Below are 16565 nucleotides of genomic sequence, written 5' to 3' on the forward strand. Positions count from 1 at the left end.
TCCCTCATCCATTTAGCAACACTTTTAGCAATTCTATTTGTTTATGCACACGCATATGTCCAAGTTTCTCACCACTTTCTGTGTATGAGACACACAGACATATGTCTGCCTCCTGCACGTGTCATGCCGATTCTAGCAGGAGATGATGGTTGTGAAATATCTAGGAACGCCGTGCCAATCAACAACTTGCATGGCCCGAAGCCCGCGGCAGTAACGTGGTGAGAGGGCCAGACAGTGCTTAGCACGAGCTCCTAATCACATTTCACCACTCGGCAGGCCTGTGCTTGCACGTCGCAGGTACTTGTAAACTCCTATCATTCCCTTCTCTTCACACCCGATGTTGCTCAATACCAAGTTGTATCTGGAGACAGCCTTTGTTTGACAAAAAAAAAAAGAAAAAAAGAAATGTAATTAACTGTGCCACAGCGCAACCTCCAGCGAGCGCTCGCCGCTTCTTCCTCGTGATCCAAAACAAAAACAAACAACGCCATGGAAATGAGGTTGACGGCGTCGCCCTCGCTTTGCCATGTTGTGAGAGTCAGATCCGGCTCTGGTGCTGTTTAGACAAGATGTACAGTATTCAGCTGCTCCCGCACATGTTATTTATCATTAGTCCATCGTTAACAATCAGAATGTAACAGAGCTCATGTGTCTCTGGAGCTATTTCAGAACTCTGTACAACCCTGCCTCCTAAAAACTCGGTTAGGTTTGGTAAAAAAACAACTTAGTTAAGTTTAGTTAAAAAAAACATCATGATATGGCTTAAAATTATCGAGTAATTGAAACAAACCAAAACACAACAACAACACTTGGTTAGGTTTAGGCAACAACACTTGGTTAGGTTTAGGCAACAACACTTGGTTAGGTTTAGGCAACAACACTTTGTTAGGTTTAGGCAACAACACTTGGTTAGGTTTAGGCAACAACACTTTGTTAGGTTTAGGCAACAACACTTGGTTAGGTTTAGGCAACAACACTTGGTTAGGTTTAGGCAACAACACTACTTGGTTAGGTTTAGACAACAACACTTTGTTAGGTTTAGGCAACAACACTTGGTTAGGTTTAGGCAACAACACTTGGTTAGGTTTAGGCAACAAAACTACTTGGTTAGGTTTAGACAACAACACTTGGTTAGGTTTAGGCAACAACACTTGGTTAGGTTTAGGTAATAACACTTGGTTAGGTTTAGACAACAACACTTGGTTAGGTTTAGGCAACAACACTTGGTTAGGTTTAGGTAATAACACTTGGTTAGGTTTAGTCAACAACACTTGGTTAGGTTTAGGCAACAACACTTGGTTAGGTTTCGGCAACAACACTTGGTTAGGTTTAGGCAACAACACTTGGTTAGGTTTAGGCAACAAAACTACTTGGTTAGGTTTAGGCAACAACACTTGGTTAGGTTTCGGCAACAACACTTGGTTAGGTTTAGGTAATAACACTTGGTTAGGTTTAGGCAACAACACTACTTGGTTAGGTTTAGACAACAAAACTACTTGGTTAGGTTTAGACAACAAAACTACTTGGTTAGGTTTAGGCAACAACACTTTGTTAGGTTTAGGTAATAACACTTGGTTAGGTTTAGACAACAAAACTACTTGGTTAGGTTTAGGCAACAACACTTGGTTAGGTTTAGGTAATAACACTTGGTTAGGTTTAGACAACAAAACTACTTGGTTAGGTTTAGGCAACAACACTTTGTTAGGTTTAGGTAATAACACTTGGTTAGGTTTAGACAACAAAACTACTTGGTTAGGTTTAGGCAACAACACTTGGTTAGGTTTAGGCAACAAAACTACTTGGTTAGGTTTAGGCAACAAAACTACTTGGTTAGGTTTAGGCAACAACACTTGGTTAGGTTTAGTAAAAAACGTCATAGTTTGGATGAAAAAGACTACGAAATGGAAACAAAATCAAAACTCAACAAAACTACTTGTTTTTTTTTAGGCAACAAAATATATGTAATATATGTTATCTTTAATGGCTGGATTACATACATAACACTGTTGGGCCTTAATAGATGTGTTGTCTTATAATACCAAATAACTCTTCTTTCATGGATATATGTCTTTTCTCACATCTACACAAACACACACACACACACACACACACACACACACACACACACACACACACACACACACACACACACAACAGATCAAGTGTGAAAACCATCAAAAGCAGAGTTACTGGTGGTTTAGCGCGGACCAGTTCAAACTTGCCTGATTGTCTGGACTGGGCACAGCTCTTGTTTGTGGTCTCTCGCTGACTACCGAGGGGGCACAGAAGGGGGCCAGCCCCTTTCTCCCCATAGAGCCACTGCCACCTCTTCATTTCCTGCTGGACCTCACCACCAGACACCTCCCTGACTCTAATTACCACGGCGTTAGCTGCGCTTCCAGCAGCAGCAGTGGTCGTGCCCAACAGAACCATATCCCTACAATGAACCACACCGCTAATTGTTCCATTACATCAACAATATGTCTTAAGAGGGAACAAAGGATTTAAAAAAAAAAAAGAAAAAAAGAAAAGACAAAAAAACAACACAGAGGTGGGGACTAACTTGACATGCTAATTTTCATTAACCCTGATCTTTCCGTTCTTTCATCATCCGCCCTCCTCCCCGTCGTCTCGCTCATACAGGGTGGGGAAGCACTCAAATTATCCACAAGCATTCCAGCTATCGCTAATTATCCAAAGAGTTCCTCATTAGGCTATTTCAAATCCAACCTTAGATCAACACTTACTCAGACCTCGGGGATTCTTGATTCCCAGCAGCGGTTAAACAAACAATCAGTTCAAAGGATCAGGTATTCTACTTTACGAGAAGGGGGGGGGGGGGGGGGAAGCCAAGGGTAAACAACTGCTCATTTGAAAGAAATGACTCCAGTGGCTCTCTGGCATGGATGCGCCAATCTATAATTCATTTTTGCTCAAATACATTGGATTTTTCTTGTAATTTGGGTCATTAAGATATGAAAAGGTCTAAATACGAGGGTGCTAGCTTAGCCCGGACTAAAGCCGAAGATCTCTGGTGCTGTAGCTCAGTCTCGCCATATCTTAAAGCGGCAAAAGTCAATATTTTATATGAACAACACAGATCAGGGAAGCGTAAGCTAAGATAAATCTGATGTGAGTGTATATGTATGGATATTTACCGGGTATGTGTGTATATGTATATTTGTATATATTATACATATACGTTGTTTCTTTTGATGTACTTGTTTTATTTTGAACTTTAACATAGCTTGTACAATTTGTACTTGATTAGTACCTGCTTTTTGTTTTCCAGTCCTGCTGTTTTTGTGTTTTGATATATGTTATTGATCGATTTTCATCTGTAAAACCCACCTTAACACAATAACATGTGACTACATGTGAATGAGGTCTTCTGTAGTGATGAAGCTACAGAACATGACTAGTGTTCTTGTGTTATACAGCATTTTATAGCAACTTTTCTGCCCATCGTTTCCGGTTGTCAGGCCTGCAACCTTACCTCTTTACCCACTGTGGGTTAGTTGCTCAGCAAAAAAAAAAAATTACCAAGTACCAGACAAAGTAATAAGCATCGAGCACCTACAGGCAGATGTCTTTCTCAGGAGTCGGTGGAGACCAAAACTGAGCTAAAATGACTTTTACATCTACATTTGCTCGGTGGCCGTTTAACCACAACTCCAGATAAACGCTAATGTTGCACCACCTCCTCCTACGCTGAGGGTCAGAAGCCCTTCAAGTGGTCGTGAGAAGATTGACCAGATGGGGGAAAAACAACATCTAAATTCTTGATGAACTCATATCTTTGCTTCTTTCTTGTAAAATACCGAAGCTTCAACTTTTCAGGCATTCGTCATTGAGAGACAACAACAAAGCGCTCGTTAAAGACAAACAGCCTATGGCGAGGGATCGCTTAAACAGTGCTGAGCAGCTTAGACAGGAGTAAAAGTTCTAACAGAAATGAGTTTTCCATTACTTTCACATAGTGGGTCAGTACCACAGACTGTATATAGGAAGAGGACTTAGACTTAGCCCCACTGGTTTATGGTCAGTGGTTTTAAAGCATCTCGGTTGTCACCATCTTGGTTTTTTGGCCGTTGTCGTCTTAACATCCTTTCTCCTGTCAACCAGAATTGACTCAAGAGCGCGGAGCTAAGTACAACCGAACTCTGAATAAGACATTTTTTAGACGACCAAACAACGATACAATTAACTTTCTTGCTCTGAAAACACAGGATAGCGCCGCGGTAGCCACCTGTCAATCACAAGGTAGCCCTGCCCTAAAGCATACCCTGCTACTTGGTCTACTTTACTCTAAATGGGACCATTATTTACTAAATGCACATCATGCTGTTTTGAAGAAGACTTGAGACTAGAGATTGAGTCCATAAACTCATGTTTACAATGTTTACAGAGGGAATAAATCAAGAGAGAAGTAGAGTCACTTTAGACTAGACTTCTATACAAGCAGAGTGAAGGTTTAAGGCACTTCTGCATTGGCTTCACTCGTCAGACCCGAAGGTTGCCGTCCGGTCAGTACTTTATACTCGTGACAATTCAAGAATGGAGTACTTGAAAGGACGTTCGCAAAGTTGCATGTTACATTGTCCTTTGTCTCCCCCCCTCACCGAGGTATAGACCCAAACACCCAGTGCATGTCCCTGCTACTCTTAACCAATCACAGTCCTAATGTGCAGTAATTTCAATTGCTCCTCAGCCCCCCCCCCCCCCCTCCCCGCCCCCATCCTCCCGAGCACACTCCCTTAATGTCAGCTCTGTGCTCTGTGAAACACCACCAGAATTTGAGTCTGTCACTTAAAATATAATGCCGTCAGATCTGTTACTTTAACCTTGAAGCAATTAGCTGTTGCTGAGCCGTAATGAATCCTGACATCGCTCCGCTGTGATGAAACCCCTAATTGCTCTGTAAAAACTGAAGCTTTTGACATCACTGCTGACAGACTTTTTTTTTCTTCTCCTCGGTTGTGCGGTCGCGTGGTGACGGCGCCTGGTTGAAACTTGAAAGGTAGCGGAGCTTCTCTGCCATCAGCTGTCCTGTCACTTGACAAAAAAGAGAGAGAGAGAGAGAGAGAGAGAGAGAGAGAGAGAGAGAGATAGAGAGCAGGGAAACTGGCTGGATTTGCTGAAATGATGAGGCCATTTAAACTCTGATATGTCGCAGCTACGCGGCATCATTCAGCGGGACTGCTGCAGATGTCCGGGCTAGTCGAGGCTCAGGCGTGAGGTGGGTGTTTATGAGATGACGAGTGGATGGCTTGCAGCCTCCGTGTCAACAAGCCTGTTCACTGGTTCCTCGAAAAGAACCTTAGGAGCATTTTTAGTCAAGATAAAGCAATTTTTTTTTTTTTTTTTTGGAATCAGAAATACTTTGTGTGGCTAATTTGTGATATTAACGCAGAGGGGCTGGAGGTAACATGTTGCCAGGTCAGAGAGAATGGCAACTCTGGGCACACAAGAGAAACAAAAAACGTCTTTTTTTTAAGGATCTCTCAGAGTTACAACATCTTAATTTAGTAAATGATAAATGAATCTCCAGTTAATGTGATTAAATACAATGCATATGGATGAATAAGACAAGATATGTCAAAAGAAAAATTATTTGTCGGCCTATTTCATCCCAAAATGTACTTAGAGGTTGTCAGGAAAGATCCCAGAAAAGTTTAGTATTCATAACATAATAAATACAAACCTTGTGAATAAGTAGATGTTCAACGTGTATAATGCTTATGTAGGCAAAAAAATATGCTTTTTATGACCCATAATGCCTCAATACATGTACATGCTTTAGCATTAAAGGTAAACTGAAAGCTAATTCAGGTTGAAAGATGTTTTCTTTTTCCTGCCTTAAAAGTATTTTACTTTTTTTTTAACCTTCCATTTTAATTATTTGAAGACTTTGGCACACACCCATGCTATCTGGATGACGCAATGCAAACATTTCAACCCCCGTTAGTAATACGTGGAGCACCTCTTGGCGTCACCTTGCAGCCATAGAGGCTCACATTGTTCAGGGAAACTGGGAGAACACCCGCGGAGAAAAATATCAAGACTGACCATCCAACTCCAGCTTCTCTTCATGCAACTCACTGTCCACCAGCGCATCAATGCAATACAACGTGTGCAATCTGATACCCCCACCCCCCCCTAATAGAAGCTATCAGCTAAAAATGCGACCTGCCTTTGGTCAGACTGTTATTACGCAGAGCTTTAAATTCTCCTGCAGGCCCGTAATGAAAAGGGCTCGTGGACACACAGGCGGGGCAGAGGGACGGTAGACAGCAGCTGTTGATAACAGTGGAAAAGATGTATGGGAGAAGTTAGCGCCAGGGATTCTCTTTTTTCTTTTTTCTTTCTTTTTTTTTTGGAGGGGACGGGGGTGGGGTTAAATTTGTGTTTAGTGAGTGATGTAGGAGATGTGATAATGAGAGGCCAAGGAGAGCAAGTGTTACCTCATTATTGTAATGAAAAAGATATCCCACCATTACATCAGTTGGGGGAAGAACAAAAAAAAAAAAAAAAGAAGTGGCAATTAAAGTGCCCAACAAGGTTCCTTGAGGCAAGAAGAAGAAGAAGAAAACGACTCTCTAAAGCCCATCTGTTCTGGATAATATGCACCATGTAAAAGAAAGGCCTAATCCTCTTTATTCAAGTCTGCTGCCCTTTTTTTTCTTCTTTTTTTTTCTTTTTTAAACCGGTGATTGTGTTTTCTCAAGTATTGCTCATCTTCTCCAAAAAAAACACAAAAAAACACCCCTCTGTTTGGCCTCAACATAAAATTCACAGGGAGTTTTGTAGTCCAGATAATATGATCGCGTGTCACGTTCTATCAGCACAGCGTTCTAGAACACGTCGCGTTCAGATTCCCGTCGACGTTCGTCTTTAAACCTCATCAAGCCTTAAGATAATAATAAAGATAAATATGCATTCATAATGCCATTGACACATGCAGAACGTGCCAGTAAGCTGCCAGTTTAACTCAGACTCACTGTGGCCCAGCTGACTGAAAGCTGCTTTGTTCTGAACAATAATACAATAATACAAATATATATATACACAAATAAATATATATATAAAAGTGATAGCAACGCCCAGAATTAGCAGGTAGCTGGTAGCAGCCTATTAATTCAGTGCTGCTGTACGGCTCAGGCTATTATTAATGAATTGGAACAGCCCGCACAGCCGCCGACCCCCCCCCCCCCCCCCCCCCCCCGCAGAGTGCGATAAATAAATAATGCTGCAGAAGTCATGCATATGAACAACATGCGTCGGCACTATACTGCAGTAATGGGCAGACGCTGTAGGGTCAGTATGGTAGGCTAATATTTCTCCAGCACTGACGATATGTTTTGGGTTTTTTTGGGGTTTTTTTACGCAATCGCTGCTTTACAAGACCGAGAAGAGAGCGATTTATCCTCCGACGGCCTGCTCTCTTCTTCTTCTTCTTCTTCTTCTTCACTCCGTTATCCATACACCCTGAGATCTAATGAGAATGGATGTTGTATTTAGTGTAATTACTCTGAACGCTGCACTGTACGAGGAGGGCGCCATCATCATTCTGGCCCTGGCAATTTGGTTAAACGGGAGAGGAAGAGAGAGGAACAGAAAAAAAAAAAAAAAAACCGCATCTAATGGATGCACTGTGTCCGTGCATGCTGCAGAAAGTGAAAGACTGCCCCCCCCCCCCCCCCCACACACACACACACACACTAAATGACAGGGAGAAGTGTCCATGCAGTGACTGACAAGCAGGCGGCTTAAACAGGCGACATTAACATGTGTTCCAAGTATTAAGAAACAGCTGAACTTAAGCCTGTGTTTACTGGCAGAGAGGCTGCCGTGTGTGTATTTAGCTGTAAATGCAACCTTAAAAAAAATTAAAAAATATTGTTTTTTTTTTACCAAGCGCTCATAAACTCTTCAGAATGTCTGAATAAGGAAAAACAAAAGTGAAATAATACTGCAGGTTTGCCTCGTTTTGTAATTTATTATTACATATTTTTTTATAGAGCAGCAAAGGTCAATTTGTCTCACTGTAATAAGCGATGGTTCAGGGGGAAAAAATAAAGAAACCCAAACAAGCGGGCCCCGAGGCGCTAATTCACACGAAGCGCCTCCCCGCCATGGGCCTATTCTCTCGGGTGCGCGCTTATAGGAGGCTACATTAAAAAGAAAGAGAAAAAAAAAAGGATTTTGATAACACTTAATTTCAGACCCGCGCTCTGTTTGTTTAGTGTTTTGTTTTTTTTGTTGCTCCCGAAGAAGCGTCTTGCCGCAGTGCAGACACGCGGATGACCACAGGAGAGCAGCCTTTAAAAAACGAAGCGCGATGCAAACAAGAAATCAAACAAGCTGATGATAAAATGCTAATGACGTAGAGGAGAACATATTTGGAAATACTATAATGTGCAGTGAGATTATTCGCTCTCAAACGAGTTCACTGACGGCGAATGGTTATTGAAGGAGCAGATTATCAGGGTTTTTTTTTTCTTCTTTTTTTCTTCTTGCAGGCTTCTTCTCCCTGATCGCTCACGCTGAGAAATTCAGGCTTATTGTCTGCTGTGCTCCCAGGGAACAGCTGCTAAGCCAAGGCCACATTCCCAGTAAACCCGACTCATCACAACCATTCATATCCCACCACCAATCAGCTGCTGCGCATCCATATGCATGCGTGCTGGTAAACAAGAGACACACACATATATATATATATATATATATATATATATATATATAGGCGTGGAAAAAAAATGACCTGTTTGAGACCGAATCAAATGTCTTACAATTTAAACACCATATGCTGCCACAACTAATTATTTACGTTGATCCATTTATGTCACAAAAATTACGTCAGCCCTTTAAAAAGAAGGGGGGGGTGAACTGAGATTATGTGGGGTAAAACACCACTGTAGCCTAATTATTAGAATTAATATGTAAATACATATACTTAAAATTATTGTTTAATATGTATATTAATAAAATAAGAGCCACATGGTAGCTGTGAATTATTTTTCATATTATTAAAAAATTGTTAAAACACGATTAAGAAAATATGAAACCCGGTTTATAATCAATAATGTGTGGTTGGTACATGAATACATTCCTCTTGTATAAAAGTTTGCGTTAAAAAAAAGAAGGAAATTTGGACTCAAGTCCGAATAGAAGCGTCTGCAATTCAATTAGTATCATTACTTCTTTATTCATTCCGTTCTTCTCCATCTAATAAACTTTATAAGTTTATTTGCTAATGTAAGTGTATTTGTACAAAAGACAAACAAACAAACAATCAGACATGAGCCGTCCTCGTGGTCTGTCTCGGCCCGGACAGAGAGAGAGTCTTTAGGACTGGCCTCAGGCTATTTGGGCCTATATTAAATACCTCCTTTACTTCTGTAAAATGTCTTTAAATGGGTCTTTTTTTTAGAGAGAGAGAGAGAGAGATAGAGCACAAGTCCTGCAATGTGGTTCCGATGCAGTTACTCACATCACGTCTTCAACCAGGTTTCTGGTCTCATCGTCTTTGTATCGAGTTCTATCGCGGTCCGGACATGGGGTTAGACAGGGGGTTTAGTGCCGGTTGCCCCCCCGGCCCAAGGCCATGAATGAGCACCCTCGGGACCAGAGGTCTCTGGAGGCCGGGATGCGGCGCGGTAGGAGTCCGGTACATACTGCTGTACATGGCTGCGGCCGCGGCGGCCGCCGTCGTGCTGTCCACGGTGCCCAGCAGGCTCGGGTGGTAGAAATAGGGCGACGGGAACATTCTCTGTAAGGCCGAGTAGTTTCCTGCTTCAGCCAGCAGCTCTAATCCGACCGCCGTTTGCCTCTTCCACTTCGTCCTGGAGAAGCAGATCAAAATACAAGGGATGAATTATTTAATCAGCTCGCGCTCTCACTAATTCCCCAAACGCCCCTTTTAATTGGTATGCAGAGGCCTAATTATTGCAGGCACCACATTATGGTTAAGGTTTAATTAGGCAAAGACGGAAATATCAAGACAGCGCGGTGCTGATGTGCTTTGGTCCAAATTTATCAAAGCACACTTGTCTCACACCTGACCAGAGTAGCTCAAATACAATCAAATGCGCCTTTATTGTAAAGAGTGTAAGAACGTAAAAAGAAGGTCTGCGGGTGGAAATATTATTATTATTTTAATATATTTTTACTGTTACATTTTCAGCAGTATTACCGAGGAGGCAAAAATGTGCATCAACAACAGTATGTGGTCAGAAATATAACAATTTCGTGACATGTCTAAATTGAATTAACTGTTTAAATAGAATATGAGCAATAGGCCAAGTGAAGCTTGCAACCCAAAATGTAAGTTAAAAAAAAATGATCTTAACAAATACATGTTTGAGAAAATCTGTAGCGTTCTTTTTTTCCCCCTGCAAAATATGCTACATCTCGACATGAGGCAGGACTTTTATTTTTGAATTTGTCACGACGTCTAAATGTATTCAGTCAAAAAAAATAAAAGTTTTTTTTTTTTTTTGCCTTCTCAAAATACAAAATGCTGGAATTGAGATGCGTTTAGAATAACAGTTGAACGTGGCTGTGCTGCCTCTGTTATTGACTTTACGTGGATTAGAAATGGCAGTGTCAAAATAAAGGCCTGTCAGACATGCGGGATGTGAATACGACACAAAAACAACTATTCAGCAGCTTTAAATATATATAAATAAAACAAATACAATGTAATGTAAATGTGATGTAGACTAACATATTTCCCTCGTGAATATTTGAATATGTTAATATTTTTCTATTTGTAAATAACGTCTCAGTGTGGTTGTGCTCACGTGGATCACTCCTCTAATAAAGAGTTGTTGTTTGTTTCTACACGACCAAAATACGGCTCTGTGTGTTTTCTGCTGTTGTGTCTGCTGCTGGTGACCTACCGTCTGTTTTGGTACCACGTCTTGACTTGTGTGTCGGTCAGGTTGAGAGCCGCGGCCAGGTCCATGCGGTCCTGCACGCTGAGGTATTTCTGTCGCTCGAAGCTCCTCTCCAGCTGGTTGAGCTGGTGGTCGGTAAAGGCTGTCCGTGCTTTGCGAGGCTTTTTCGTGCGCATCGGGGGACTGTCTCTGCTGCTGGAGATCTCCCGGTCGCCTTCCTCTTTAGCCCCTAAAAAAGCGGTGGAATTAAAATTAAAACATGAAACAATCGGGCCTGTACTTCCTCACTCGCTGTCCCGAAAAGAAAACATTTGTATTTATGTATTCCTACCTTTCAATACAGAGCCCATTAAAATACACCAAAAATAACCACGCGCAGGTGCAACGCTCAGCACTCCAATGCCTCCAGTCAAAACTTTATAAATACTTGCTCGGAGTTGCTCACACGTGTGGCACGAAAGCGAAGCAACAGCAATAATAAAAAAATAAAAAAAAACCATTTGTGTGTATTTGTCACCTGAAGTTTTTTTTGTTTTATTATTATTTATTTATTTTGCTTCTTTTCCTTGAGAAAACGAGAAATCAATATGTCAATCCATCTCTATTTGTAGCTGGTTTCCAGTGCACCATGATCCCCCCTCTAGGAAGAACAATAATCTCTCTAATTGACCCACTAGGGAGGCCTCACGCACGGGGAAAATCACCAGGCTTACATCTGTTTTCACATCTATTACACTAATAAAGGAAGCTGGAACTCAGACAAAGAATCAGACAGTGAAGCATTACTAGTATTAGCATTATTCATGTATTTAAAAAAAATATAATGTTTTTCTCAATCCCTGGTCTATATATTTATTCTTGTTGGCTACACTTTTTTTTTTTTTTTTTTTTGTAGCCCATAATAATTCACCTCAACTGCATTTTCAGCGAACGCAACAACAATAGCTCAAACAGATAAATGCGCTCTTACCGTTGCATTTCAGTTCGCTCTGAATGTCATCTCTTTTGTCCAACTTCCCTCTGTTCTCGTCCTGCTCCAACTTGGGCCTGAAGCCGTCCGGGGCCGTGGCACTTTCTGGTTTTGGCGTGTGATGGGGCGAGGACACGCTGGTGCTGTAAGGTGCGCAGGCGGCCAACGGTTTGCTGTCGCCCAAAATGTCTTTGATTAAGAACGAGGAGGTGGCGCTCCTCGGGGCGCAGCCGGCCCCGGCGAGCGGCTGCTGCTGCTGCTGCTGCTGCTGAGGCGACAGCGGCAAACTCTGCGGCTGGTTGTGGTTGTGGTTGTGGTGGTGGTGGTGGTGGTGATGCTGCTGAAGGCTGTCCTGGACCAGATGCGGATCGGCGGCGTGCTCCATGGTGACCGAGATGGGGGACGAAGGGGCCGTTCCCACAGTGTCTATCTCCGAGCATGGCGAAGGGGTCGCCAGGCTCCTGAAATCCGCGGTCCTGCTGTCGCCGAGGCGAAAATCTCCGTTCATCAGCACGGGGTTGCCAGAGTTAGACGCGCTGGATAAAATAGTGTCTATCCCAAAACTCGACCCGCTGGATCCTTCCATGTTAAGAAAGGAGAGATGGAGTCGTCATAACATCAGCGAGGTGCTTCTCCTTCCGATGCGAAGCCAGGAGAAAGTCAGCAAAAAAAAAATGAAATCGGGAGTTGCAGGGAAAAAAAAAAAAAAAAAAAAAATTAAAAAATAGTTGAGAAATAAAAACCCAAGAGAGAAAAATCCACGTTTACAAGCGGCTCGGATGGTCCAGGGATGTTACATTCAGTGAACATGCGGGGAAGCAAAGTGCGGGGTCTGCGTAGTCCACGTCGCTTTTTGTGTTTGGATATTGAACTTTGTGTTAAAAGTTGAGGCGTATAGAGAGATATACATAGGGCTGACTCCTCGACATCAGGCTCCCCCTTTTTGCTGCTAATCGCTCCAGTGTTGCTCTACAATGACTTCCTATACTGACGTCACGGCCCACGGGCGAGGGGGGAATTAATATTTTCTCCTTTATAATAAACACTCGACGCCTTTTCTCCCGGCCCCCGCCGCCCCACCTCCCTCCGCCGCCATTGGCTCCCAGCCTGACCGGCTCCGGCGCCTCGCCAATCAGGGAGTTGTTTCTTTATCGAGACAGTTCAAGCCAACCGTTGAGTTGAGTTTAATTCTAGAATAGCTCTTTTGACAAAAAAAAAAAAAAGGTAAGGAGGAAAAAAAAAAAAGCATGCGTGTGCTTTAAGGCCACGCTGTAAACAATGTTATATGAAATATCCGAGCTGCGACAGAAAGACCGCGGAAGTGGAAAATAAAATACTAAATAGACAGAAGATTAAAATTAAATTCTGAGCTCTGAACAATTTGATAAAGTCGAACTAGAAGGCAGAGATCCAGTGGCTCGAGCGCTATGGTAGGGCGAGCTATAAATGTATCATTTATTTTCAGATAGCATTTCAGTTTATTGGCTCTTGAAGCTTTTATTTCCTGAAGTGCCTCAAAGAGAGTAAAAGGCTCAACTGTTGCCATATTTTGAATTAAACGTATTTTTCAGACCTGATTTGAAATTGAAAGAAATCTTTTTTTTTGGGGGGGGTGGGGGGGGGACCAGCCTATTTGAGGCCATGGATATATTCTTCAGAGCCGCGAGGTCGACATATTTAGGAATGGGGAGGAGTGGTGGTGGTGGTGGTGGTGGTGACTGTCATGACAGCGCATCTTGTTAATAACCATGTCACCCTAATTAGTAAAGTAATTATGAGGTGCTAATGAGCGTTCAAAGGTAGTAGGATTTCGGTACTTTCCCCCCGTCGACGCGCAGATTTGAGGGATGTGGAGGGAAAATGTGCGTCGCGTTCAGCTGACAAAGTGTCTGCAGGGAGGCTGCACGCTCTCCGGATGATGTCTGTTCGTGGGAAATGTCACTTCTCACACATAGGTGAATGTATGCTCGTGCTCCACTTCTTCTTTTTTTTTTTTTTTTTTCGGCGGACGTGAAATCTTCTCTCAGATGGATTTGTCTTTCTCACACAGCCATGCTGCACTTTTTTTTCTCCCGGAATTTAAGGATGAATCATCGAGCGGGTTTATCTTATTAGTGTTTTGTTTTCCATCTTCCTCCTCAGCAGGTTGACGATGACGATGATTATTGATGTGAGGCGGATGAAGATTTTAAGCTGCTGTTCACGCTCAGAAATCCGGATTCGTAGGTTTGTTTCTGATTTAAATTACTTTTTTTAATATTACAACTATCCAGGGACTTTATTAATTCAAAGGCCATGTATTGATTGTCTATTTCTTTATTTATATTCTACTGGTATTTGTATGCAGACAATGCCAATACATGTAATGTATTTAATGTAAAGCTACTCACCCTTTCATTTTAAAAAATACCTTTTAGATTTTTAACTTCTTTTTCGTCTATTTTTAAATGTCTCTCCACTCAGACATGGTTGCGCTATAGAAAATAAAAATGTTGAACTTGTATTAATAATTCAAATGCTTTGAACAGCCAACAAGCTGTAGAGCAGCAGCCTCTAATTAACAGCTTTAATATTTTGATTATTCACATATGCTAAAACGTTCAGTGTTTGGCGGTTTTCCCCCCCCTGTGCAGCATGCTGTCACTGGCACAATTAAATAAGAAATAGTGCATTTCAATTTCTGCATTTCGTTAAAAAAAAAAATAATCAAAGAGTCAGTTAAATTAAATAGAAAATTAAATGAATGTATTTTAGTGAAATGTCCTTACATTTTCCGGCGAGTAGAACTGCAGAAAAGTCCGCTTTTATTTATCTAACAGATTAAAAGACTTCCTCCTCTCTGGAGCTGCACTTTCTCCCGCGCGACGTGCAACGTTCGAGCACAAGGCGGCGACAAAGCGAGTCTGCCGGAGTGTGAAGTTCACGAGCAAAGCTGAGGCCTCGGCTCTCAAAAAAAAAAAAAAAGACTCAAGAGGACTTTTGTACCAAACATGAAAAACGGACTTGAACGCAACAATCAGCCGTCGATGAGGCTGAATCTAAAACAACAGTCACGCGCATACAGGAACACGATTATGGCGCGAACAGAAAAGATGATCTGCACAGTGAAAACTAATTAGAATAGTCTGTCCACACGCAGCCAATAATCAGGCCTTTCCTCAACCTTATTCCCCTGCAAATCGCTCAGATCACATCGAAGCGATGCTTAAACATGTCAGTCATTGTGTGTGTGTGTGTGTGTGTGTGTGTGTGTGTGTGTGTGTGTGTGTGTGTGTGTGTGTGTGTGTACACGGGCGCATGCGGGCTGTTCATCAACCGCAAACAGGGAGCAATCAATCGCTTTATTAGCTCTACGGCGCCGCAGGAGCTGATTGAACGCGACCAGTTAGGGGTGTCGTCTCATTGGCCTCAGCTGATGGTCGATGATGGGATGGCGCAACAGTGGCGGGCATCCGTATCGATTCTCTGGCGGCTTTGCGCGTAAGCTGTCACTTCACCGCTGGCGACCTTTGGGGTTGCACAGTGGCGGCGTTTACAAGGAGACACCCCGCATTTAGACTGTCAATCACTGCGGACCAGCGATGGAGTGAGCTTTAAAAAGAGGGGGGGGAGAGAGAGAGAGAGAGAGAGAGAGAGAGAGAGAGAGAGAGAGAGAGAGAGAGAGAGAGATAGATGATGAAGGTTAAAATAAGTTTTCTGTAGATTAAGTAGTCGGATGTTCCCTGCCTTCATGATCAAAGACTGGAGGTCTCTCTCTCTCTCTCTCTCTCTCTCTCTCTCTCTTTTCCCCCCTTCTTCTTTAATTACACAGAAGCAACGTCATGAAAAGCAGGATCCAATCAGGAGAGATGATGAAGGGAGTTGGTGATTGGTTGTGACGAAAATATGCATGAAAATAATGTATTTGTTGTTGGTTTTAGGGCAGGATTTAAAATGCATCCAGTTAAAACACATATAAATCTTTTTTTTTTTCTTTCATTAAAACAATGTGACACTATTTCTTTTAAATGTTCAAGGACCAGCAACACTTTCACACAGCTGTCACTTTTAAGCAGGAAACTCTTTTTCCTTTGAGCAAAATATAGTTTGTAATCTATTACAGTTACTAAAGAAATGAATCCCAGTCACATAGTCTAATACGGACATGTTAAAACATGATGATCATTTTGTGGCGTTATACTTACATGGTCATGTATTAGTAAACTTACAATATTTCAATAAGAAATAATCATTTCAACAGGAGTTTTGTTTCATTCAGACGTAACTGGAGATAATGTTAAATCTCCAGCAATTATCATTATAATTGTTTTAATGTGTTTCATTTTTTTTTTTGGAACACTACTTATGGGTTCATATTATTATGGTATGGAAATGGCCAGAGCAGAGGCGTGTGCAGAGTGCGCTCTAATGTCGGACCGACCATCCCATCATGTCGTCCTTGACAGACGGTCAGAGGATCATATTGATTAAATGCTGCTAAAAAAGGACAAGCTGTCCAACGGTATGCACAGAGTCAGGAGATCAGTGACCAAACAAACCTGTGTGGTGCTCAGTGTTTAAAGCAGGAGGAGTGCATTCAGTCAAAAAGTGAAACGTGTTATTCGTCCATGTGGCGGAAATACGTCAAACCTCTTTATAAAATACACACTCTGCTGGATTATTCACAATCCTAAAAATCAAATCCTATAAAATCC

The 16565-nt window shown here is 42.1% G+C and overlaps 1 protein-coding gene across 1 annotated transcript; it reads right to left on the bottom strand.

Annotated features, from left to right (window-relative positions):
- Positions 1-9221: 9221 nt before the first annotated feature.
- Positions 9222-12843, bottom strand: barhl2 (BarH-like homeobox 2). The gene is made up of 3 exons (XM_068721459.1): positions 11872-12843; positions 10905-11130; positions 9222-9845 (listed from the first exon to the last, which is right to left on the bottom strand). Exons 1-3 carry the CDS (start codon positions 12455-12457, stop codon positions 9542-9544), a joined length of 1116 nt encoding a protein of 371 aa, XP_068577560.1. The 5' UTR covers positions 12458-12843; the 3' UTR covers positions 9222-9541.
- Positions 12844-16565: the final 3722 nt, after the last annotated feature.

This window comes from Cebidichthys violaceus, unplaced genomic scaffold, assembly GCF_023349555.1.
Source record: "Cebidichthys violaceus isolate CVI_PGR_0920_01 unplaced genomic scaffold, fCebVio1.0.p SCAF_272, whole genome shotgun sequence".
NCBI lineage: Eukaryota > Metazoa > Chordata > Actinopteri > Perciformes > Stichaeidae > Cebidichthys > Cebidichthys violaceus.

Coding starts and splice junctions, on each gene's coding strand:
- barhl2 (XM_068721459.1), bottom strand. CDS start 12,457: ATGGAAGGATCCAGCGGGTCGAGTTTTGGGATAGACACTATTTTATCC. Junction 11,131..11,871: donor GAGCGAACTGAAATGCAACG/GTAAGAGCGCAT, acceptor CCGCTTTTTTAG/GGGCTAAAGAGGAAGGCGAC. Junction 9,846..10,904: donor ACGTGGTACCAAAACAGACG/GTAGGTCACCAG, acceptor CTGCTTCTCCAG/GACGAAGTGGAAGAGGCAAA.